This window comes from Heloderma suspectum, chromosome 5 (genome assembly GCF_057233095.1).
Source record: "Heloderma suspectum isolate Gila_16-S chromosome 5, 16-S_ref, whole genome shotgun sequence".
Lineage (NCBI taxonomy): Eukaryota > Metazoa > Chordata > Lepidosauria > Squamata > Helodermatidae > Heloderma > Heloderma suspectum.
In genome coordinates this window covers 114,910,948-114,937,651 of record NC_139462.1, presented here as the reverse complement: position 1 = coordinate 114,937,651, position 26,704 = coordinate 114,910,948, and the positions used below count along the sequence as shown (strand labels likewise).

General features: G+C 42.8%; 1 protein-coding gene across 2 annotated transcripts in view; it reads left to right on the top strand.

Moving 5' to 3' along the window:
• The window catches only part of SLIT2 (slit guidance ligand 2), a 376,411-nt gene that overhangs the window by 14,377 nt on the left and 335,330 nt on the right, over window positions 1–26,704 (top strand). For both annotated transcript variants that reach the window (XM_084857037.1, XM_084857038.1), the window contains one exon: window positions 9,228–9,299. In XM_084857037.1, the coding sequence (XP_084713163.1) occupies window positions 9,228–9,299 (72 nt within the window). The remainder of the gene's footprint in view (window positions 1–9,227; window positions 9,300–26,704) is intronic.

The window sequence follows — 26,704 nt, the reverse complement described above, 5'->3', positions numbered from 1 at the left end:
AATATACTTTAGATCAATAATTTTTAATAAGGAATGAGAGAACTAACTATGCTGGGAATCTTACAGAGTGGATTAAAAAAACATTTTCCCCATAGCTTCATTACTTCCAGACATTTTGCATCTCTAGTCATCTCTAACACTTCTATAAAAGTGTTCTTATTACATAGTTTTTAGACATCATTTTGGGGGAGTAAAGGCTGGACAACAATATATAACCACTTTGTCTTACATTCGAAAAGAAAATATTTCTTAATACAAAGCCGTTCAATTTTTGCAATTTTTTGGAAAAAATGAAACAAAAACGGTCCTTGGAATAAAATGGGGAAAAAAAGTTTTCCCCAGAATTTCTCCGGTTTGTTTCTGGGCCATCACATCTCTAAGCAGCCACTGTTAGTGGTGTCTGACTTTTCTTGCTGCAGCAGCAGCAAGAATAGAGCACTCTTGATGGCTTTCCTCCAGTGGCTGTCATCTCTTTGGCATGGCACTGCACTGCTGTTGCTCCCCTCTGTCTGCTACACACTTGCTTTTCTGCCCAGGTGAGTGAATGGTGATGGCTAGGAGCAGCAGGTGCTGTCTCCACCCTCTGCCTCTGTGTGGCAGCAATTGATGCAGCTCCAAGACACCATCGGCCTGCTCTCAGCCACCTGGACAAGCAGATGGTGGTGGCCAGCAGCTGGTGCTGCTCCTGCTTATTCTCTCCATCTGTGTGCCCATAGCTAGGAGGAGCTGCTGCTTGTGAGAGCAGTGTCAGAGAACCCAAAAGGAGAGTATCATGTGAGGCCTCCCCCCCGCCCCAAGTCTGCCCTTGTTCCAGCTCTGGAGACACCTTTAGGGTTGGTGGCTGGAAGGTAGAGGCAACAGAAATATCCTCCTAAGCTTCTTATGTTTCGCCCACTGAATTATGATAGGCCTGAAGGTGCCAGCAACACCTTAAGTTCCGTTATTTCAGTCATGCTTAAGCATATGTAATTCGGTTTAGGGTTGCAATCTAGGGCAAAACTTTGGGAGGTGCCTTTATTGTAGTGACATCATATGTGAAATTTCAGGGTGATAGAAATGTGAGGTAGAAGTGTAGTGATAGCAAAGTCTGTTTCTAATAGAAACAGCTTTGGAATTATTAATATGGAAGACCTCTATTGGAACTCAAAGAACTTTGTGCTTGCTGTAAAATATACACTGCCTTGAGAGAGCTCTAACCTCTGCCCTTAAACGTGGCCTAAAAATATTTGTAAATAAAATTTAAATAATGATAGGACTCACTTTGTGAAGTGTAAAAAAATAGGAAGTAAAATTGCTAGTTATAATGCAATCTCTGGCAAATACTTATCAATTTTTGTCCCATATAAACTACCCATAAGGTATTATTGGACTCCACTGTGATAGCCAATTTCATAGTGTACTGCCCTTGTACCACATGGATTTACATATGCAGCAGCTTATATTAGACCTTCCCTCTGTGCGCTCCCAAGTATTTGCTGGTCTCCATCCCCAACAGCTTCCAAAGCCTAAGCGTTCAGGAGCATTTTAAAGACACTTTGGTCTGGTTTTTGATAGCTAGAGTCAAGGTTTTAGGGTGGCTTGTTCTGATATTTATCTGCATATGTGTGGTCGCTTTACAGCTGCCCTGAAGCATTTGGGATTGGACAGGTTTTGATATTGAAGTGAATTAACATCAGTGGCAATTGCCCACAGCTAGTGCTTTTACTGCCCCATTTTAAAATGACAAATACACAAAGTGCTTCCAGAATGAAAGCAGCGTCCTGTATTATCAGCAGAAGTTTCATTCTACTATCTGTGTACTGCACTGAAAGAGAGGAGCTGTAAATATGTCTTTGCAATACTATGTATATGTTTATAAATTCTAAAACTCCCCCTTTAAAAAAACACTTTGTGTATGTGTGTTTTCATAGGTACAAATTCTCTTGGTGATTAGGAATATATAAACCAAGGGTTTCAGAGGTTTCTCCCTGAAGGTAGATAATGACTTCAAGCAGAGAATATGCTTTTGAAAAGCCTGGAGGGGAAAAGCAGAAAGCAGTTTCTCCTTGGTAATCAGAGTTTTAGACAAAAACCTTCCCTTGCTAGCATTCATAGCTTTAAGCACACAGCACATTCTTTATCCTGAGCAAGGTGGACGACAAGAAGTTTTCTGTTTGTCAGTTAATAAAAGCATGTATGATTGCTGTCCCCCAAATTATAGGAATTATACCTTTGCACCTGTACACGTATTTTTTCCCTAAACATTAAAATAATTAGTCTGTTTTTAGAGTTCTCTCTATTTAAATATCACATCGAAGAGGTTACTTGCAGCAAAATATAAAAGCTACAGAAAGGCAGTTAAAGGACTGAAATAAATCTGAGTGTAATGTATTTTTAGCCAGATTTGTGTTTTTAGGGGAGGGGGGAAATTGCACATTACTGACAATTGTATTCATTTGGTACCTGTATGTTTTTTAGCTGTTCGAGTTGGCAAAGTTCTCTAAGTGTTGATATGTCAATGTACTAGGGCTTTTTTGTGATCATCTTTCCATTCCACATAAGTTTTGTCTTTCACTCTACTCAGTTTAATTTTAAAAAATCCTTAAATATTTTTAAGGATATTATAGCTTGCAAACACAAATAGCTTACAAACATGAGAATAATACACAATGCTAAATCAAATCTAGGAAGCACAAATAAATCAATATGGATTCAGTCCAGTTATTTCTATAACCTACTACCTGCCACAGGTTTTTAGTGTAAGACATTAGTCTCCCCCCTCTTCTTTTGTAGGCTTTAGTATGCTTGTTTCCAGATAATGAAATACAAAGCAGGTAAGGTAGTAACTTTTAGCCCAATCTCTGGAATAAGAGAGCAGGCTGTGTAACTGAAGATCCTGTGTACTTTTTGCTAACCGTAGTAGTTTTAGCAGTGTACTTAATTAATCTGAGTCAAGTTCTCATGGGACTCTCTTTAACAGGTCTAGAAGTCAAATTGCAGTGAGAAGTCCTGTTTGCTCTTTGCAGACCTTTTTAGAAATACCAAGACAGGAAGGCTGTTTATTTTTCCCACATCTGTTTTGTGCTCATTCTTTTTAGATACTGTTTGCTGGATGCTCTTTTTTTAACCACTTAAATTAGTTTAAGTTGCAAAATGTCAAAATAAGCATTACTGGATCCCCTTTGTAAAGAGAGAAGTTTTTATTGAATTGTGTGTCTTTTAGTTGCATTCTGCTAACCGAATTTAAAGTCTTCTTAGTTTTGTCATTTACTCAGTCTGTTGCAGGCATCATTGAAGCTTTTAAATTTATGTAGAAATTATTTAGACAAAATCAGTCTTATAGAAAATGTAATTCCTTAATAGGAAAATCATAGCATGCCAACAATATTAAATGGTTTCTAGTGTAATTTGGGCTTGTTTAAAAGGTAAATCTTTAAACACCTTGGATTTCTAGCATCTGTAAATTTCTCACAGAAATAGATAAGGGCTCATCTGTGTGGGTCTTCTTTAAGGAAAGGATTAATTTCAGCTATATTCCTGTAAAATGTTGAGGAATAATTTCTTTAACGTACTGTGTTTAAAGTATTTCTTTCATATTCTCATTTAGTAATGTTTGAAACAAATCCACTCTCCTATTGTAGTTTGTGCAGTGGTTGGACTTTTTCGTTCTTATGTAGTATGTGGAAAATACTTATGTGTTGTGTATTTCTATATAGTTGAGCATCACTGCATTCGTGAAAGACTTTGCCTGGTGATTTACCATGTTAGTCTGCTAGGCTTCATTTATACAAGAAGTCCATAGATAGATTGAATTACAGGATATTCCCAGCTTATCTTGTGTATGCTGCACTTATGGTGTACTAGATATTAGCGCTGTTGGGGACAGGGGGTAGAAGCAAGGGGCACATGAGAGGCATGGGGGCACATCAGAGGCACATCAACTGCACCTATCTTCTTGTCTCCCATTCCCCGCACAGAGCTAATAGTTTCATTGGAGGAAGCAATTTACAGGGCAGAAAACATGAAATGCCCTCCCGGAGTAATGATGAGGGGTGGAAATTTTTCCATTACTATATTTTTTCTGTGGAAAATTTTGCACTTTTCGAAATGCATTGTTAGAGTGATATAATGAATGAACACAATAAAATTTGAATTGGGCAACTGGAATGGATATAATACTGGTCAAATATAAAACTAAAGTTGTAAGGTTTTTTTAGGTGTCTGGAAGCACATAAATTTATATCCACAACTCTTCAGGCATACCAGTTCTTTAAGTGTGCTAACAGTTTTCAGTGCCTTCATGTTTTCCCCTTAAAAACAAAATAACGTAAGGGAAGTATTTCTTACGGAGTTGCCTTGTCTTAAAATATTGACAAGTATTCCACTTAAAATATTGTCTCAGAAAAGCTTTTGAATTTGTTTGAATATAACATTTAAACCATGTTAACGTCACTGTATTGAAGTTTTCCTAATCAAGTATTTTAGTTCAACTACTCTCAGTGGTTAGAAAAGAACTTTTTTGATATATGCAGCATGTAAAAGTAACACTTTTTAAGATTTGTTTTCTAACGGTCCAACTCTATGCATGTTTAGACAGAAAAAAGTCCTACAACTTTTGCTGGAAAATGCTGGGACTTCTTTTCTGGATTGTGCATAAATGTAAGCATACTTGCTAAGGGCGCAATCCTATGCATATTTAGACAGAGAAAAGGCCTACAGCTCCCAGCATTCCCCAGCCAGCATGGTTGGCTGGGGAATGCTGGGAGTTGTAGACCTTTTCTCTGTCTAAACATGCATAGGATTGCACCCTAAATAAAATAAATAACTACTTAAGAAACAGAAAGTAGACTGTAGGAATATATAGACAGTTCCCCTAAAGATTTGTATTGGGAGTGGTACTTTTTAACTCCTTCATAAATGAACTGGAGTTAAGGGTGAGCAACGTGGTGCCTAAATTTGCGGAAGACATCAGGCTGGCTGGAGAATACTGGGAGTTGTAGGCTTTTTCTCCATCTAAACATGCATAGATTGCACCCTAAGTCAGGTCTCCCGCAATTTAGTTCAAGAAAATTTTCTGACTCCGTTTTTTTTCCAGACAATCCAAATCTCAGTTGCAGAGTACCACTTCCCTGATCAGCCACTTGATTGATAAGTGGGTGCTAATTAGTTTTGGATGATATTTGGGGGCCAGACAGTACAAGTTCATATTTACTGCTTTATCTGTATAGGGATGTGGCAGGGTGTAACAAGTAGATGAACAGGAGAATTACACTCCTGTTCTCTCCTTCTACATCAGCTAAAGGGGTGGAGTAGAAGGTGGCAAGGTGTCTTCCTCTCTCTCCTCCATTTCCCTTCCTTTTTTTGGGAGAAGGAAACAGAAATGCACCTTCCTTTTTCTGCCTGATCTTTGATGTTGCTCAGGTTCCCTATTCCCTTGCTGAGGTTCCCTATTGTTCCCTATTCCCTTGCTGAAAATAAGTTTGAGGAAGGAACTTCATTTCCAGGAGGGGACTTGATTTGGCAGTAATTTGTTGAGTAATTGTTCATGAACCAGAGGATAAGGGAACCTAGGGAATAGGTGTTGAAATTAACAATTAGAATTGAGGATCCCAACTGAAATTGACAGTTGGGATGGTCAGCTGCTGAAGGGTTCTCTGAATTTACAGAACTTAGTCTTGAACCTCACATGTATGAAAGATCAGCAGAACAATTAGAAATAAAAGCTGAGGGTTTACCTGAAAACTATTTCAATTGGGGAAGCACAATACCTGCGAAAAACTGTGAAAACAAAACAAACAAACCACCCTTTCAGCAAAGCATGATGGATCTCCACTAGTAAGTTCAGTAAACGGCCAGTTTGCAGTTGTTCATTTGGGAGAGCCTGCCTGTCATCTTCAACAGTTTATTGGTTATGGTGAACAATTTAAGGCCTGTTCTCATTAATAATTCTTTAGCACAATAAACAGGTGTTTGTGGTTCATCTCAGCAACTTGATCCGGATGTTTTCCTTCCAGGCTAAGCTTCTGTTACAAGGCTATTGCATTCTTTTGAATACTGTGCTATGAATTGGCAAAAGTGTGACACTTTCATAGCACATCCACTGTCATGGTGATCCATGAAGGAGGCAAGCTTTTGCATTTTTGTACATTAGCTCAAAATGCATCAGATCAGAAGCGCTATCTTTCCATTTTAAATACTTTATTAAAAGGAAAATATAAGCCAATTGGACTGTTCTAGCTAGGATTATAATATTCAGTGCTACTAAACTCCATGGCTTAAAAGAAATGTCCCTTCTAAGGTCCTTTAATATTTGTCAATAGATAACCATCTAAGTTTTAAGTTATATGGGCAAGGGTAGTTGCTTCTTGCAGTTCTCTCCCCCATGTAATACAAGTTAGGTGGTGAGCTCCATTGGTATATAAAGTCAGGCATTGTTAAATGTGACACCGAGCATGACTTAAACTACCAAACCAGAGTTCCATGTCAATGCAGCATATACCTGAGTGAAGGATTCCTGGCATAGCCTGGGAGGGAAGTGATGATTGTCAGAGCCATGGCAGATTTTTTTTTTTACTTGCAATTTTTAAACTATAGCAAGTTGGATACCGTTGGAGATCTGGTAGATCCTAATCTGCTTTCTGCCTGCCCATGCTATACAGTATTCTGAGGCTGCTGTTTTATCCTTTGGAACCACTGTTGATATGTTCTAAATTGTTATTTTTTTCCTCTTATGAATTTTTAAAGCTTCTGTTTCTTCTGATGTGACACCTCATAGCTGCTTTGAGGATTCTGAATAGAAAAGTGGGACTACTTTCACATAACTCTGGGCATAATAATAGTGGCCTACCTTATAGAACTGTTCTAATGATTATTGAAATGTATGTGTGAAGTGCTTTGAACACTCTAAACTATTGTTTAAATGTTAAGTAGTATACTTATGAATATGCCCATCTTGATCGTTGTGATGACTGAGTGGCAAGAGCCTAACAGAAGAACATTTAATGACCCTCGATTACTGGTAATCTCTCTCCAGTTTCTGGAATGTAATAACCCCAGAACTTTGGGTAATGCTGCCAGCTAAGGAAGTGGGGAGACAAACAGTTCAGAACCAGTTATGCAGATTGAGCAGAGAGAGGATGGAGTGCAGGGAGAGTGAGACATAGCTGGGTGTTTCTGGCTGGTGTTAACAGAATCTGATGCAGGATTTGCAGCTTCTCTGTCTGCTTACAGTATTTGCTTCTACCATGCTCTACTTGTATATTTGTAAGTAAAGCAAATATTACAAAGGGACCAAAACTCTTGAATGTTCTCTCATTAAAAACAAAACAAAACTATCTAGCACGGCTACTGGAACATTTTACCACTTGGGTAGCATATAACATGATTATTATTTGAGTGTTTGTAGGGTGCCTATTCTGAATCTTGTGCTTGTGTTGGCTGAACAGAATGCTTTTTGAGTGACAGGAAGGAACCATGGTGACAATAGTTTTTCTCTTAAACAGTTGCAGCAAGAGAGCATTCTAGTTTCAAGCATTCAAATTTTTTCTTACCAAAATGATCATGATCTTAATATGCTGTTAATTTTTGTGAACAGTCCAGAGAGTTTTAGCTATTGGGTGGTATAGAAATGTAATAAATAAATGAAGTAACAACTGGGTTTTTGCATTTCTATTCTAACTTCATTGGATAAGGGAAATTCCTTGCTTGAAGCTATGTGAGCTACTTAAAGTTTAGAGCCTACTTCTACTTTGGATATAGTTGTGTAATCCAGCATGTTGCATAAAAACTGGCCTATTTGTTTTGTGCCCTGATTATAAAAATTGGTCTCCTATCCTTGCTCAAATCTTTCACCTGAAGTTTGCATTTGCCACTTTTAAAAATTCAAGTGAATTAGCTTTGTTTGTCACTTGGTCCTCAGGAGAAATCCTCTTTATCAAGAAATGCAAAGTTGGTGTCTCGGGAAACCAATAAAATACTAGTTCCTGGGTTTCATCACCTGGTAGCAGGAACAAAAAGTGGAACCCCAAGCAAGCTTTCACAGGCAGGGCCAGGCTCAGTTCTCAATGGCTCCCACTGCATTCTATAGGTCTAAATAAACGGCTGTCAGTTTGAGGTTGGAGCTTGACTCCAGACTCTTACAGTTGTTGGGGCAGGTTTAGCTCCCACCACAACAGTGTCACTGAGTGCACCCCTTTATAAACCAGTGACTACTATATGCTCCTCTTGGGAGGAAAAGAACACTAGTGGGGTGATGGGTAAGGGTCAAACTACACATTAAATACATAGCATGTAGCTGCCCTTTATTTCTTATTCTAAAATAAGTGTATGGGACTCCGATGCAGATCAACAGCACTGCATGCAGGGAGGGGAGGTTTAAACCTTCCCCACAACCAGTTCTTTAAAAAAAAATTGCCACACACAATCCTGCCCCCCGCATGGGGGATAAGAGGGGGGAACTCCATTTGTGCTAATAGAGGCTTTTTTCTTTTTTAAGCCACATGTGAGGGTGGGGCGATTATTAAAGAAAAAAAAAACCAAGCAAGTGGGAGGCATGTTTAAATCTCCCCACTCTGTGTGCAGTAGTGCCAGTCTGGATCAAGGCCTGGTGCATTTATATCACAGTAATTAAAGGGTCATCTACATGCTGCATATTTAATGTAATGTGTAAATTGACCCTAAGCCTGCCCTAGTGCCTAGCCTCCACTTAGAGTGACTCTGTGAGAAAAGCAGTATGTTGGGGTCTCAGCAATATGCATGTCCTCTCACCATTATTACCTGCCAATCATAATGGCAGGGATTTTCATAGTGTTTTATAAAGCCATCTGAAAGGCTTGGTTTTTTACAGCTCATGTCAGTTTAATTGGCAGTGTTCCCTGAAGAATGATGAACTGCTGTAACATGTCTGAAAGTTCTCCTAAACAATTGTTTTCCTCTTGTGGAAAGTCGTTGTAAAAGCCTGCCAGTAGGGTGGTCTCTTTGTTGTCAAACATTTCTTCTTGATATGGAAGAGTACAAAAAAGTTGCAAGTGGACACATTCATGCATACTTTATGTTAATGTGAATTAATAAAACGTTAAATTAGCTACAGTGTTCTGGCTTCGTTCCTGTGTGGCCCATGGCACTAAAGCTGCTGGCTTCTGCTGCATGCCTACTTACTGCTAAGATATCTAGTTTTGACGCATCGTGGTAGAGTTCTTATTTATTTTGATTATTTGGTTTGTAACTTTTCTTTTTCTTTTCTACTAAAGGCGTTTAAACAGAAATAATCTTCAGCTTCTCTCTGAGTTGCTCTTTCTTGGGACTCCGAAACTCTACAGACTGTAAGTAGATATAATTCCACGTCAGTTTTGGAAGTCTTTGAGATGCTCCTCAGTGCTTCTGAATTGTGAATAAAATATGTCCTTTGTTTCTGGAGCCAACGCACCTTTAATTCTGTTTTTTTTCCCCCTTTATTGATGATCTTTTGTATCCTCCTTTGGATTGCTTCTGTTTTATTCTATATTTCTAATTGTTGTAGTTGACTGACCTAAATTTTGAACCTGGGTTAGAGAGAATCTGGACTTTTCATTCCTCTTCTGCCACTGCTTTCTGATGATGAGGCGGATTAAGTTCTGAATGGAATATTGGTTAGAGTTTCTTCTTTCCTCTTTGTTTACAATAATGTAGAAAGGAAATGGTCTAAAGAACCAAAAACTAAAGTAGTAGTTCGAAGAATATTTGCACTCTTGAAGTCTATAATTGTGGTCCCTGCGTTGTGGAATTATATTCCCCATGTAAGGCATATGCTGGAATTTAAAAATCAGAATAGTGAGCTGTTCAAGGCTTTTGATGTTGTGTTTTGTATTTTGTTGTACTCAGTCTCTTAATTACAAAGCCTGGCTGCACAACTGTTTCCCAGACGTAATGGTACTTTGGTCCTGTGTATTTCGAAGAGACCCCCTCTTGCAGAGTAGTAAATCATTTTCAAAACTGAGTGAACCTCAGAAGCAGTTCATCATGATGGCATGAGGAAAGGGAAAGCCCCAAATCTGACTGGGCAATGCATGCCCAAAGGGCAGCTCTTTGGATCCTGCCCATTCTCTTTAAAGCAGATGTGTCCTAGTCTAACACATCTGGAGATGTCCAACTCCATCATCCCCAGCCAGCATGGATGAGTAGGGCACCAGGTTGGGACAGGCTGCTTTAAAGCCTTGCCAGAATAAAATACTAATATAGTAAACCATAAAGGCAAACATGGAAAAAGCTCTGAATAATGAAGGTAGAAAATTCAGTACAATTTTGAGGCCCAGACAGCTATCACTGCTAATACTAATATGGAATAGATCCTATATTAAAATACCTACAAGTTTGATTTTATGTAGTAGGTATTTATGGGAAAATCTGACACGTTAAATCAGATACATATTTTGACACTTCAGTGTGAGCCCCAAGTTTTACAAAACACTGGAATCATTACTAGTAAAGAGTCATTTTTTTATTTTGCCTAAGCCGGAGGTAAATGTTTCAATATTTGTAAGACATTCAAGATGGTTTCTATTATGATTGTTCTATGCATATTAAGAATGCAAGGAAAGGTAAGATTACTAGTTAAGCCCATCAGCAATGCCGAAGAGGGATGCTGAAGTTATGTGGGCTGCATAAATCTCAATAAAGTAACTGTTGTTTTGGGAATCTGGTATATGCAACATATTTATTCATTTATGTTTCTATACCACCCAATAGCCAAAGCTCTCTGGGCGTTCACAACAATTAAAACATCACAGGATCTTGCTGTCCATTTCCTTTTGGAGTGATTGTTTCAAATTTTGACATAGGATATGAAGCTTAACGTTTGTAGTGATTTAATTTTACTACATTTACAAAGTATATGGTCTTGCTCTTGGCTTCTAATTGTTCTGACAAAGACGTTAAGCTTAGTTCTAGTACTTTGATTGTAAACTTTGGGTTTAGGTTGCAAAATGTAGCATTTGAATACCTTTTACATTCATCCATTATCATAGAAGTCAATAGAATTGGTTTGGTGTAAGCATTCACACAGTTTCTTGTGTGGGAGGTGTACTGGCAACCTGTGGTGGGCCTACTCCTATTGAATTCAAATGGAGGGATATTTTAATATTCAAGGGTGGTGTAACATACTTGCTTCTGATGATATTCAAATATAGGCAGAAATTATTATAAGCTAATAATTCAAACAGTTTCTGTCACTTCTGCTTGGAGCTGCATTTCCACTTCTGTAACATAAATAGATCCCCATGTGCCCATATTGAGACAATAACAGATGCTATAACTACTACTATTATTTGAGTAGTATCAAATAATTAAAATAGATAAAAACTGTAGCTTGATTGAATATGTGTGTGACACAAACCATATAACTACAGTCTGATGAATGTAGGATGCCCTTGACATAAGAAGTGATAGTTGTGGACTGCAGGATGGTAGAATACTCACGATGCCTAAGAGTTATTGTTGATCAGACTATGATAGTGTCTGGTTATGACATGTGTTAAAACAACTTAGTAAATATGATAGAGTGGTTTACCTATACACCTAGAAGCATATGTTTCTTCAAATGAAATGCTGTCACTTGAGAGCCTTTATATTTTAGGTCATGTATAGATTGCCAAGGTGGTGCCAGTTTTATTTGGTTAATCAGCATTTCCCTCCTACTGTATATGTATACTGTAAACTTTTGAAACTGATTAAATATACCATGTACTTCTAAGTAATAACCTGATATCTAAAGTTAAGTGAGTAAGATGCTAGATAAAGAAGCAAATATGCTTGTTGTGTAGTGTAATGCAGCATAAAGAGGACGCACTTTATATGAAATATTAGACACGGTTGGATGCTGCCAGTGGCCAGCCATACTTTCCCTTTGCTGTCTGCTCCAATTTCTCTTTGGCCAAATTGAGAACGCACTGCGTGTTCAGGTCAAGATGTTTGCTCAGAAATAGAAGTACAGTTGCAGCTGTGTTTTGGAGCAGGAGACTAGTTTAAATAGCATTACCATTTATCCAGTCCATTAACAGAACTCTGTAAAATAATATCAACTCTACATAAGCTACAGGACAGCATCATAAAATTACAAGTACTTGATGACAGGTGAGAAGTGTAAGTAAAGGGAAGTGATAGGTTGAGTGTTCAAGAAAGAATACCTGTTGTTTTTTCCTGACCAAATACTTTCTTTGGTCGTGGCAAGTTTCATTGCATTTCTTAGTTGGTTAATGTTTGAGGGTAAGAAGTTGCCTTCTAAGAATACCAGCATTTGCAGTATAGTTTAGTACCTGACTTGCTTCAGATGTAAATGATCATTTAAACACATGGTGGCAGTAATTTTTAAAATGCTATTCTGATGTCAAGGTGTGCTGTCTTGCTTAGTAATTTCAGTGCTTTATACAATACATATTTTAAAGAGCAAAGTAGCAGTGAACCAGCATAGGGCCCAGGTTGGTAATGATTTTAGTGCTTGTTTGTATCTCTTGTTCAACAAGTATTTTTCTTCTGTGGAATGGCATGTGTCTCTAGTGACCCACATGCTAATACATCTAGCATGAGCAATAGCACCTTTAATGCAGGAAACCATTACAGCCTAGTGAGTGCTTATCTGAGGCAAATAGATTTTGACTGCTTAATTTGACTGGTTAGACCACAGTTCATCGATTGCCATTTGCTGCAGGGTACTAATTTTGTATCCAAAGCTCAGAGGTTTAAAAGAATACTTCTGTAGATACTGTATTTCTAAACAATATTCAATTCCACATGCAAAAGTTATGTGCTTTGCCATAACCCTTTTGATAGGTAAACTGTAGCTAATCACTAAATGTATCGTGATAATCCTTTGAAATAGATCTGTAGATTAATATTGGAAAAATTACAAAATGTATTTAAATTACCTTGTTTCCTGTAGCTGAACTTTCCTTTTAATGTCTTTTTTAAAATGATGGAAGGAAAAGGCTTTCCGCATAATCTGATTGTTACTCTTGATTGTCCATTTAGTACATTGCTTCTTATAGCCCATAACAAAAGCACAAAACTGCATGGGGAGCTCTTGCAAAACTCCTTCTGAATTCATTTCTGCCAGCTATGATTAAAGTGTGTGGTACTAGATGTGTCAGACACCATAGTTCTCAGCTTCATTTTACTCCTGGCCTCTTTGGCCCCTGCCACAATAAATCCAACAATGGTTACGCAGGAATTGCAGGTTACAGTTGCTACGGTTACCGTTGTCCGGTCGTATCGACATCATTACTCATCTAGTGAGTTACCATGATAGCTACCGCTGACTCCCATTCCTGGGAACGCTAAAGATGTTTGAAGCAAAAGGGATGAAAGTTCTTCTGATGGCTGTTAGGTTTTTTTCAGTGATCACTTCTGCTGTTTGCATGATTACCATTAATACCTGTTTAGACACTAGGCCGCTTTTTCTTTATTTTAAAATAGTACCAGTCAGGGAGGTAAGAATAAAAATGGTAGTACATGCAAAAGGCAAGGAAATTTCTTGTTAATGTTTTATTTCAAAATACGTGATTTTTTTTTAAAAAAACAACAGTTGATGCTTTCATTTTTTAAGAAATTGTTTCGGGTGAAAGGAGATATTATTTAATAGTTTATGATCATCTGGTAAATCCATTTCAGCAAGACTCAACAAGAATATAGTTAACTGCTTTGAAACAATCTCATTAAGTGTATTCAACGTTTTCAGAATTGAAACAGGTGGTTTGGATGGTCAAAACACAGAGAAGGGATACCCACTTGTAGAATTCAATATTATTTGTTCTCCCCTTTAAAAAATGATTATTGGATTGACAAAAGCAGCAATTGGCAAAAGTTGACTTTTCTGTATATAAGGACTACAGGCTGTAAATTGTGCTACACACACACACACGTGTGTGTGTGTGTGTAAGTGGGTAAAATGAATGTAAATTGGAATATCGCTTTAAGATAACACAATTGTAAAGATTTACTAGTACAGGTTTTGATGAGAAGCATTTTCCTGAGCATTAGTGACATTGTATCTTCATCTTTGACTTGCTACTTGATATGTGAAAATAGATATGTGAAGCAGTCTGTATTTAATCTTGCTTTTGCTTGATTTAAAAACCTATATTATGTTTCCTGGTTGTTTTTAATGAAATCATAGTAGAAATTTGCATTTCAATTCAGCAACAGTATATATGATGATTGGTAGGAGAAAAGCATTTTTATAAAGTAACACCATTGCTGAATGTGATCGCTTGCTGATTGCTGGCATTGGAAAATGTTAACCCCTTTTGGAACTAATCTAAATACTACATTTTTTTTCCTACTTGGCCTGCTTGTGGGTTTCCTGGAAGCATCTGGTTGGTAACTGTTTGGAACAGGAAGCTAAACAAGATGGACCTTCGGTGTGATCTAGCTGGGCTCTTGTGTGCTGGGTGTTTTCAATAGCAATATTGCTGTGGATCTCTAAACTGCCTTAAATTGGCATACTGGGTAATATCTTGGGAATGTTGCATATTTAATTGCCCCTCCCACTCACCCCCATCTCTCTATATGTATGGAAACCATAACTTGAGACTTCTTTGCAATAATATATGTCTGCAGGACGTATTTGTTGTAACATCTTTGTAATGCCAGCATAAGGCTTGTTACAGTGAAATGATGCAAAAGTCAGAAACCCCATCATAAGCTCTTATTTTCTAGCACAAGAAGGCTTTGGTCCTTTATGCTACACATGGAATATGTTAGAACTGGATTTCAGTATAATATGTAATTGTGTCAGGTGTTTTGATTTGTTGGCTCTGGTGTGTGGTTGTTGCGAGTGGACAGGGGAGAAATGATGAGACGACACCAATCAATTTGGGATAAACAGGGCCACATTTATTGATAGATTACAATCTGCGAAGAAAGCACCGGCGGGCACACCACAACAAGACCAACATGACAGGTGTGGAGTGAGGCATTCGTTGTCTGTGGCGAGGCGTCCACCCTCGCCCACCAATCGGACATACCCAGTTCTGGGCTGGGAGACCTTCCCCTGTCACCCCCCCTCGAGCCACAGAACCCGAGTGGGTGAGGAGGGTTGGCCTCAAAGGTAAGCTGTATCTCCCAACTGGGGCCACAAAACCCTGAGCTGGAAGCCTCGGGCCTTACCAGTCACCTGAAACGGTGCCTACGAATGCTCACCTGGCCACTCCTCCAGTGGAGAGCCCGCCCGGAGCCGCCACAGGAGGGCGACAAGCCTCTGCTTATTCGCTCTCCCCCCACCTGCGCAGTAAACACTCCCAAATGCCCCTTCGCAGATCAGCCAAAAAGACATCATTGCCTAGTTCAGTGAGATGAATGCCATCCGCCCTGTAGAGTATCCCCTGAGCAGGAGAAATGTCGGGGTGGATGATGGTCCGGTCGCCCTGTTTGATCAGGAAGTTCCCGATCTCTCTGTTGACCTTTTTACGGGCCTTATCCATGGCACGAGGATCCAAGCCATCCCTCCAGACCACTCTAGGCAACACGTTGGACCAGATAATGGTGATTCCCGGCCAGCAACGCCGAATCACCCGCAAGTCCTCCCAAGCTTGAAGAATCAGGGCCTTGCCTTTCAGCAGGCCTAAATCGTTCCCCCCTAAGTGCAACACTAGAATCTGTGGGGGAACCTTCACCAGCCCTTGCTGGAATAACGTGGGCAGGAGGCGCTCCCAACGCATCCCGCGTCTGCCCAACCACTGAATAGTGGCATAGCGGCTGAGTCCTAGCTGGGATCCGCAGCTGGAGGAGGCCCTCCGACCGGCCCAAAAAACCATACCGTGCCCGCAGATGAGCACCTTCATTGGATCACTCGCACTCCAGTGATCTAGAAGAGCAAGAAAAGTAATGAATGGAAATGTCCACCCAAGCTAAGGGCCCGACAGTGGCCTCACGTATGCCAGATACACCTTGGAGCGCCACCTACCGACCGACTGCACCTTATCTGGTGTGAACCCCAGAGACGCAGCAGTGGAGGCGGCCCCAATCCAGAAGGAATGTGTGCCGAAACGAAGAGCACCCAAACCCAGCGCCTTTAATGCTCGCTGTGTGACTACCCAAAATTGATATTTGGTTAAAGGAGAAGAGTCTGTATGGCAAACAAGGGGGCCGGGCAGGTTTTCCCGAACCTTCAGAAAGTTCCTCAATGCTGTGACCGGGCAGAGGTCTGGCACGGGGGCTGGAAACAGGGACACGCTGACGCCCCTTCCCCCCTGGTCAGTCTTGGACCTTCTAAGCTGAATAAGGGCTCCCTGCTGAGAAAACTGTAAGTCATTAAACTGCAAGGCTCGTCCAGAGAGGTCGCCCTTAGCAGACACCACCAACTCCGATATCCGGAATGCCCCAAAGAATGCTGTAAGAGCTGCAGCATGAAATAACAAGGCTTCTTGAGGGGATTTGCACAAGGAAGGCCACAGATCCCGGAAGCCCAGCAATATGTCTGGTGACAGAGGGCATCTAGGGTCAGGAGGCACTGGGGACCCCCTGGACCAACCCTGAAGCATCCGCTGGACCCGGAAGTCCATGGTGTTATCTGCTACACCCTTCATTTTAGACCAGAAGGCAAGTGCAGCAAGCCTACCCCCAATGGTCCGGGCAGCTAGGCCCCGCCTGTGGGCATGCACGCAAAACTGCAGAAGGTGATCGACCGGTATTGGCCAGCACTGTGGAAGATGTGCAGCCACCCAGAATGAAAAGAACTCCCTACCTGACCTGGCGTAAGCTGCTCTTGTGCTGGGGGCTAAGGATTGCAGGATGGCCTGTTCCGCCTCTTCCAGCCAACTTCCCACAGAGTGGCTGGCATGGTGTCCGGAATAGCCCGCGCCCAGGGGGCCAGTTCTCGGAAACGTTGCACCTGGTTTCGTGACAATGCATCAGCCAAGGCATTATCCATGCCAGGAATGTGTCGTGCATGGAATAAAATATTAAAACGCAGGCACTGCAGAGTGAAAGCCCAAAGCAAGGACATGACCCTACTGTTGCGCGATGACAAAGAATTAATGACCTGGACAGTGGCTTGGTTCTTGCACCAAAAATGCACGACAGAATTAGCAAGCTGGGCTGCCTACAGGTGTGCGGCAATGTATATCGGAAAGAGCTCTAAGAAAGTAAGGTCTCTTCCTACGCCTAGGGCTAACCACTCAGCCAGCCAACGTGCGTGGCACCATCGATCGCGAAACACAACCCCAAAGCCTAGGGCCCCAGATGAATCTGAATGTATCTGAAGTTCTGCTTCCAATAGCAACTCCTTCCTCCAGAAGGAAATGCCATTGAATGCGTTAAGGAAATGCAGCCACACAAAAAGATCATCTTTCATGGCTGATGATACCCGAATGCGATGGTGCGGCAAGCGCAGGCCCCGCATGGCGTTACAAAGGCGTCTAAGGAAGGCCCTGCCGGGGCAACTACCCGACAGGCGAAATTAAGATGCCCAACAACTTCCTGCAATGCCAACAGCGTGACTTTCTTAGAATGAAGCATGTGCTGTATCCTATCCTCTAGGGCCTGTAATTTGTCCTCCGGGAGCCTACACAACTGATTCACGGAGTCCAGTTCTATGCCCAAAAATTTAATAGTGGGGGAAGGGCCCTCGGTTTTTTCCCCCGCCAAAGTAACACCCAGCTCATTTGTGAGGGCGGAAAATTCCTGCATTAGCCGTGCGCACTGGGGGGTGCCAGATGGACCCGCAAATAGGAAATCATCAAGGTAGTGCACGATGCTATGGGACCCGGTTTTATCAATCAGAGCCCATTCCAAAAAGGAACTGAACTTCTCAAACATAGCACAGGACGCGGAACATCCCATGGGTAGGGCCCTGTCGACGTAGAACTGACCAGAAAAAGTGAATCCTAAAAGGTCAAATCCTAAAACCCAGGGAAAATCCCTCTTCCAAGTAGCGGGCGTCCTTCCGAAGCGGGTAGCGCTTCAAAAGGCGCCGTAGGGGCTGCAACTTAATTGGACTGGGTCCCTTTTGGCGGAGGTTGTGTGCTGCCCCCAGGCTTCCTACCACCCTGCCATTCACGATTTGGGCCCCGCTGACCTTTGGCCTTTGGGGAGCCAATGAAGGCGTGTTATCCCCCGCAAATGGAGCACGCGTGGCGAAAACTGCATGGGTTTTTAAAGCAGACGCCCTTGGAACCAAACTCCCAACAGAGAGCGCGGTGTTGAACCAGCTGTCCCACCCCAGCCTTAGGGGCTGAGCCAGGCATCAGCTTAGCTAGTATGTGCCCACTATCAGATCGCTCGCCAAAACCCGGCCTGGCAGGGGTCATAAACTGCAGCCAAAGATCCTGATCTTTGGTGTCCCAGCGCAACGTGGGGTCAAATGCCTCCCACATACGGAAGGATTCGTCATAGGCCAGCCAGGCTCCGCCCTCATATTCGGTGTAGGCCCTATATATAATATCCAAATACTTAGTGAGGACCCAACCACACTCTGGGTGCTTTTGCTGAGTGACACCCATATATATTAAAAAGCCGGGCAGCCAATTTGCCCAAGTGCGTGACACCTTCTTACGCTTGACCCTCTCCTGATCCCTATCGCCAGATTTCTCCCCTTCCTTTGTTTCAGACTCACGGAATAACAGGAAGAAGATGTCAACAAATTTTCCCCGGAGTATTTTCTCTTTCGTTGCTGGCAATAGGTGATATCCCAGGGGAGTGGATGTACCCCTGGTCGGGATTGCCCTATTCTCTACCTGGGCATAAGGGTTGCTGCCCACCCCAAGCTCCTCGGAGCTCCCGCCTACGGGGCCTTGCCACACAGCTGCACAGGCAGCCATGGAAGATGGGGCGTGCTGAGGAGCCACTCTGTCACCGGCCAAAGAAGGCTCAGCAGCCGGAGGGGCCGCAGGTGCTCCTCCCCCGTAAACCCCACCTGAGAGGTTTGGAGCAGGGACGGGGGCCCCCTGGGATTGGGCAGATGCAGGAATGCCCATCGTAATGGCGGCCCCACCTGGTGTGGCATAGCTTAGTGCCGGGAGTGTGTAACCTGAGCTGAAGCGGTGGGGTGGTACGCCAGGGTGAGGGAACCCTGGGATGCCCCCTACTGGGGAGTGAAAAGCCCAACTCATCCCCGCTGAAAAGGGGAACCACCCGTATGGCGGGAACTGGTTACAGCCAGTCGTTGGCACGGACCCCCCAGGGACTGAAACCTCACCTGAACCAAGGTTGTTTGCCATGTCAGGGATCTGGCTGCGGTCTAAAACTGCAGGAGCCAGAGAGACGGGTGCCGGCGACCCTTGCACTGGAGGGGGCTGCTCCGAAGATGAGCATGCGAGCGCTGGGGCTGGTGCAGATGCTGTTTGCCCAGTGACGGTGATGACCTCCTTGGAAGCCTCGATTGCTGCCAGCCTCTCTGAAATAGATATTAATAGATCCTTGCGAGCTTGCCCTCTAGTAACCCTTGAAGTCCGGGGAGCCCACCTGGCAGGGGTGATTAATGCAGGGATCCCTAAGTCCCGTTCAGCAGCCTCCAGTCTGGCCAGAATGAGGGCCATGTCTTGGTCCTCATTGTCAGATGAGGAAGAGTCGGCCCTACGGAAGTGGCGCTTAGCTGGGGGGCAGGGGGCTTTAGCTAGGGGGCAAGCAGCTTTGCCCTTGCCTTCCCCCCCCCAAACCCTTCTTGGGTGGCATCACTGTGTGTTGGGAGATCTGCCAACTGGCTTTAAATGGAACCCTGAATGAAATGCGCTTACCTATGGATATATTTGGTATGTTTCAATTTCTCTTTCTATAATGCTTATTTATTTATTTATTGGTAATAATACTATACTATTAATTGCGTGTAAATTAATTTGTTTGCTTTGTCTTTTGTTACTGTTATTCTTTATATTAAGACGCACCCTATACTGTCCAGGCGAAGCCTTGAGCCTTACTTGAGCCCCCCCTAAACAACTGCTCCCCCCTTTATTTATTTATTTATTTATTTTTAGAATTTCTTTATTTATTTATTTATTTATTAAATTTATTAATCGCCCATCTGACTGGTCACCCAGCCACTCTGGGCGATGTACAACCCACCATAAACAATTTAAAACAATAAAATTTTACCATAAATTTTTTTTTTAAAAAAATACCCTAACCCATCCCAAATGCCTGCCTGAACAACCACGTTTTTAATGCACGACGGAAGCTCATTAAAGAGGGGGCATGACGGAGTTCCCTAGGGAGGGAGGTCCACAGAGTGGGGGCCACCACAGAGAAGGCCCTCTCCCTCGTCCCCACCAGTCTAGCTGTCCTGGCTGATGGGACAGAGAGAAGGCCATCCGAGGCTGATCTTGTTAAGCGGCCTGTCTGGTGTTGCTGGAGGCGCTCCTTAAGATAGGCTGGGCCGGAACCATATAGGGTTTTAAAGGTCAAAACCAACACCTTGAATTTGGCCCGGAAAACAACTGGTAACCAGTGCAACTCCTTCAGCACTGGAGTGATGTGATCTCGCCGGCGGCTGCCTTTAATCAGGCGAGCCGCCGCGTTCTGTACCAGCTGCAGTTTCCGAACCGTCTTCAAGGGTAACCCCACGTAGAGCGCATTACAGTAGTCTAAACGAGAGGAGACCAGGGCATGTACTACCGATGGGAGCAGATGGTCGGGAAGGAAGGGGCGCAGCCGCCGTATCAGATGGAGTTGATACAGCGCTGTCCGGCTCACAGCTGACACCTGAGCCTCCATGGACAGCTGGGAGTCCAAAATGACCCCCAGGCTGCGGACCTGGTCTTTCAAGGGTAGCTGTACCCCATTCAACACCAGGTCAACATCCCCCAGCTTCCTCTTGTCTCCCACCAAAAGTACCTCGGTCTTGTCAGGGTTGAGCTTCAGCTTATTCCTCCCCATCCAGTCACTCACCGTCTCCAGACATTTGGACAGGGATTCTACGGCCAACCTTGGTGAAGATTTGAATGAGAGGTAGAGCTGAGTGTCATCCGCATATTGATGACACTGCACCCCAAACCTCCTGATGATAGCCCCCAGTGGCTTCACATAGATGTTAAATAGCATCGGGGAGAGGATGGAACCCTGTGGCACCCCACAAGTAAGTGGCCACGGGTCCGAAACCTCCTCTCCCAGTGCTACCCTCTGGTACCTGCCAGAGAGGAAGGACTGGAACCACCGCAATACAGTGTTTCCAATGCCCAACCCCTCCAGGCGGTCCAGGAGGATACCGTAGTCAACGGTATCAAAAGCCGCTGAGAGGTCGAGGAGAACAAGGAAGGAGCATTCACCCCTATCCAGAGCCCTCCTCATATCATCCACCAAGGCGACCAAGGCCGTTTCTGTCCCATGCCCAGGCCTGAAGCCCGACTGAAATGGGTCTAGATAATCAGTTTCTTCCAAGTGTGCCTTCAACTGCACCGCCACCACCCGCTCAATCACCTTGCCCAAAAATGGCAGATTTGAGACTGGACGAAAGTTGTTCAGAACTTGAGGATCCAAGGAGGGCTTCTTTAAGAGCGGTCTTATTACTGCCTCCTTGAGTGATAAGACCGCTCTTAAAGAATTTATTTTCTTCTCCCTCCCCCTATCTACCTTTATGAAGCAAAGGGGGGGTGAAGGCACAACAGGCCACTAGGGGGCAGCAGAGTGCTAAAGAAAGCCTGGGAAAATCTCAAGGCAGCTGCAGATAAACGGCCCACGGAGGTGAAAAGGAGGAGGTAAGCCCAGGCACCAGAACCCTTTCCCTTCCCTCACTTTAAAAACAGCTTCCCGAAAGCACTGGAAAGCCAACGGAGACCCCCCCAAGCCCACAAACACACGCAACTGTAAGGTGTTATGGAGCGAGAAAGGGGCGAAAACAGGAGACTTTCCCCTCCTGAAATCAGCTGGGGGGGGGGAGAAACACCGCGGAAACCAGGAGCACCAAAGAAAGGGGAAGGGAAGGGAAGGGAAGGGTGAAAAGCCTCTCGTTTGTGCCGGGGGAGGGGAGCAAACCATGCAGCACAATAGCTGCGTTGTCCTGGGAATGCCGCTGCTGCGCCACCAAGCAGCCGCCTCGTCCCGAAGGCACCACTGCGCCGCCGCCTCGTCCCTGGGGTTGCTGCCGCTGCACTGTCGAGCCTGGGGCTGCCGCCGCGCCGCCGCTGCCTCGTCCCCGGGGTTGCCGCCGCGCCGCCGCCGCCTTGTCCCTTGAGTTGCCGCCGCCGAGATCGAGGACGAGGGAGGACGTGATGTGCTGCCGCTTAAAAAAGGGCGCGAAAATTCCAGCTGGAATAGCCGGAATGAGGAGGCTGCGGGGCAGCGCGGCCTAAATAGTGGCCGGCTAGACCCGCCCCTTGGAGACTCCAGGGGTGAAGGCCAATGGCCGTCCTCCCCCCGCCCCCTGCAACAGCCCCCCCCCCCGCGGCCAGGCAAGCCGGGCGCGGGGTGAGGGCACTTCCAATAATCTTTCCACAAATTTTGTGAATATGTTTGTTTGTTGTAGATAGCTTCTGAAGAAGCAAGCCCCTTTTGGCTGAAACATGTTGGTCTTTCAAGAAATAATTTACCACATTTTGGGATGTTCTCTCTCTTTTTGCTTTGGATGCTTTTTTTGGGGGGGGGGTAGGTTTGCTGGTTCTTCAAACTGGTAAATTAAGTTTTATTAACCAGCTTCCTGAAGTGCATAATGTAATATTTGCAACAAGTAAGTTGTCAAAGAATTGCACATTTTTTACTTTTTTTAGCACATACATCATTACACCCACTATGTTTATTTCTGTTGTCCCATTGCAAATTAAACTTCAAGGAACAAAAAAAGTTTAAGGCTAGTGCCCCTTATATGTGGTGATAATAATTTCCTGCAAATCTTACTATGTTGCTTGAAATGTCTTAAATATTCTTAAGGAAAACTATTGTAAGAGTAATTTTAATGTGGGCTTTAGTACAGGTTTAAAATCTGTTCGATTTGGGTGGAGGAACTATTTAAAGCCTGTCCTATACTAGCATCATATCTGTAGAAGTGAGTAAAGCCTTGGTATATCAGGGTTGGGGGAGAGCAGGAGTTTTCAGAAGCAGAATGCCTACCTGCAGCCTTCAAAGCAGGGTGCTGCTTATTTACTGTAGATTAGAGATGACAACCCTTTTTCATTCTGAGGGCTGAATTCCATTTTGGAAAAGCTCTTGGGGGCGGCATTCCAGCAATGGGCAGGACGAAAGGGTGAAGTGGCGAGACCCAAAATGCTATGCATGTTTGCTGAGAAGTAATCCACAACAACCACAGAGCCGTGGTATGCATGTCTACTCAGAATTAAGCAACACTGGAGCATTTTTAAAATCCATCACATGTGGGGAAGGCTGGTGTAGACAACTAACATCACGGTAACACCTTCTGGTCATCCCCATTTACACAAGGCATTTCTGATCAAGGAAGATGGAGGGGGGAGAGGCATGTATGTAAAACTAATGAGGTAGGTGAAATAGCCATGCTTATTCTACTCCAAGGACTGGCTTAAGTTGTATGGTGAGCTTTTGCGTGGTCAGGTAAAAAAAACAAAAAAGCAGAGTAGAAGCATGCGTGTTGTATTTATAATTTGCATGGCTTACCTCTGGGCAGTTTTGTACAGCAGCTGTCTCCCAGTCATGGTGCATGTTGTCACTCCCGGCTCCCCAGCCAGGCCAGAGGGCAACTGGCCAGCAGCACACCAGCTCCCTCCATGGCCACTCTTCTTGCAGGAAGACAAGAGTGGCAGGAAGAAAAAACTAAATTGCAACAGCTGCCATTCAGATTTCTTGTGCAAGGAGGCCAAAAAGAAAAAAAAAGAGGGAATCAGCACCAGCTCTGTGCAAAATTGGATGGAATGGAAATGTTTGGAGCCATCTAAAACTGGTGTCCTCCTTTAGAAAGTGGAGGGACTAGATATGTGAAGCCCTGGAAAAAAAAACCCAGAAAAATTAGGGGAAAGAACAGTTTTTCCCCCAAGGACCGTTTTTTGTTTTTTCTGAGAACTTGAAAAAATTGAACAGCTTTGGGTTATAAATATTTTTGTTTATAATTTAAGATAATGTGTTTATATATTGTTACCAGTGTATACTCCCCACAAATGATTTCTAAAAACTATGTAATAAGATGTTTATAAAAATACTACAGATGTAAAAACATTTTAATCCTCTCTGTAAGATTTCTAGCATAGTTATTTCTTCCATTTCTTACTGCAATTATTGCTCGGATAGACATTTAGGGATTCTCCAAGTCATGCTCAGTTTACCAGCATGTGAGTAGAGTCACCATATCATAATATGGAAGAAAATGTACTTCTTTTTGTAAGTATTGCTTATTTTTCAATCTCCCCCCAAATTTTCCATTTTTCCCCATGGCTTAGACAGTTCTAGGAATTTTACATCTCTAGGAGGGAGCATCCTTAGAGCACTGAATTGCAGCTTTCAGATCATCAGGCAGGATGGAGCTGGATGCGATTGGAATTTTTGGCACTGGCAAGAAACCATTCATAATGTTCAGGGGTCCCCAAGCTTTTTGGACCTATGGGCACACTTGGGAATTTGCGAAACTGCTGTGAGCACCACCACAAAATGCCTAATCAGTGGATTGCTGCTTTGGCGTCTACCTGTCACTTCTATGGATATTGGGCTGTGTCTTATTCAGCAAAAACTTTTGTTTTGTGTCTATTGGACATCACAATGTCCCTTTAATAAAGGATTGTCTAATTTAGCTAATTGATGGCAGTGCAATACAGCTAATGTTTCTTTTAAATGTATGTTTTGGCAGTGTCCAGTAGTTGCTTCTTTTTGAGTGGAAGTTATTATATGAATAAATTTTGTACTGGAACATCTTTGTATTCACTGATGCACACACTCCTTTAAATTATTTACCTCCTTCATGGAAATTAACAAATGGTCAGTGTAAATGGATTCTCTGTGCCCTTTTGACAGCTGAAAGACCGACATTACAACATCAGAAGGATAAACACCCACTTCCTATAATGCAATGGATTGAGGACCTTACAGCGCTTTCAGTATTTGAACGGGTAGCATATAGGTGCCACCTTCAAATGGATACTTATTTGGATATTTGGTCTGCTTTTGTTGAAGCCTATGTGTAATTGCTAGAAAGTTAATTGCTAGAAAGTTGTATGCATTTCATCTGTATTTGTTGCTATGGATACATACAAATCCATGTACGCATATTAAATGTATGCAGAAGTGGAATGGCTTCCACCATGCATTGAAAACCTGGTTGTTCAGGCAAGCATTTGAGGTGGGTTAGGGTATTTTTAGACGATGTTTTAATGTGTGATTTTACTGTTTTAAATTGTACTGTTGTACATCGCCCAGAGTGGCCGGGTGACTGGCCAGATGGGGGATTAAGAAATTTAATAAAATCAATCAATTAATTAATTAAAAATGCAAGAGAAAAATTTGCCTGCAGGTGCCACATTGGGGAGCCCTTCATGGGCGCCACTGGAAGTGCCCTGCAGGTGCCACGTTGGGGATCCTTGCCTTAAATTCTAATCAGATGAAGGGAGCAAGTGAAAATGCATGGCAGAAGGTCAGATAGCATTCCAGCCAATAAAAATAAAAGTTAAACTTTTATTTTAAGAAAAAGGAAAACTTGGACCAATCACTGGTTTGTGGAGATAAAAGTGAGTGCAGAAGTAGGGGGAGTGGATGTGGGAAGTTTGTCAGGCCAGATTGGGAACCCTAGCAAGAGTACCCAAATAAAAAATGTTAAACATTTTTTTCAAAGAACATGGCAGCCAGTGCTGCTAAAGATCACCCAGAGGGTCAAAATTAGCTTGTTTACACCCTTTTGCAAGCAAGCTAATTTTGACCCTTTGAGAATTCTGTAGCAGCTACAGACACCATTAAAAAAAATAAAGTATTTTCCCCACCCCTGTTTTTGGCACCCTGTTTTTGGAGGGGAGCAAAAATAGCCCCCAGACCTCCCAAAGTTGCCCAACTCAATCTGTAGAAATGTCTATCTGATTCAATAGCCAAGTTCTTCTTGTAGGGGTAAGTTTGTAAGCATTGATAAACTATGGTGTAGGAGACTGAATCTCAGTGAAGGAAGTAATTAAAATGCAAAAAGGTCAGGAAATGCCAGTATTAGATGGCACAGAAATAGGGCAAGAAATGTTATAAAGATAGCACAGATTGAAACTCACAGTGCTATGTGTGCACCTATGTATACTCAACGTCATCTTGATTGATAACATTAAAAAGGGGAAGGAGGAAATGAAAATAGAAGAACGTGTAACTGCAAGCCATGATGATAGTGAGAGATTAAAGCTTGCAGTAACTGAATAGCTGAGAAACGCTCAAAGGAAAGTTGATTGCTTCCCCTCCAACTGTTCCAATTGATTGAAAAAAATCCTAATTTAAAGTTCTGTTTGTTCTGTGTCTTAAACTATCAGAATTTCCTTTTAGAACTGGGGGAATACTCTGAAAGAATCCAAGGATAAGAAGTCATTGCTGGCCAACAATTGTTCTTAATCCTCACAAAATGCTGAAGAAATTAAATTTATTCTTTATTGCTCAAAGTGTTACCTAGGTCACTGGGCGATGGGAAAATTGAACTGGAAGTTGAGTGGTGCAATCTTTGTTTTGTGTCTAGATGCTTAACCTTAGACATGACAAGGCATCTTAGAGTGTTGTGGGAATGAGGTTCAGGGTATTAACACCAGGACATTTATTACCCTGGATTTATAATGGGATGTGCTGTCAGTAGATGAAAATGTTGTGTTTACATTTCACTATTAAATGATTATTTAATTAACACCTAAGTGTGTATGGG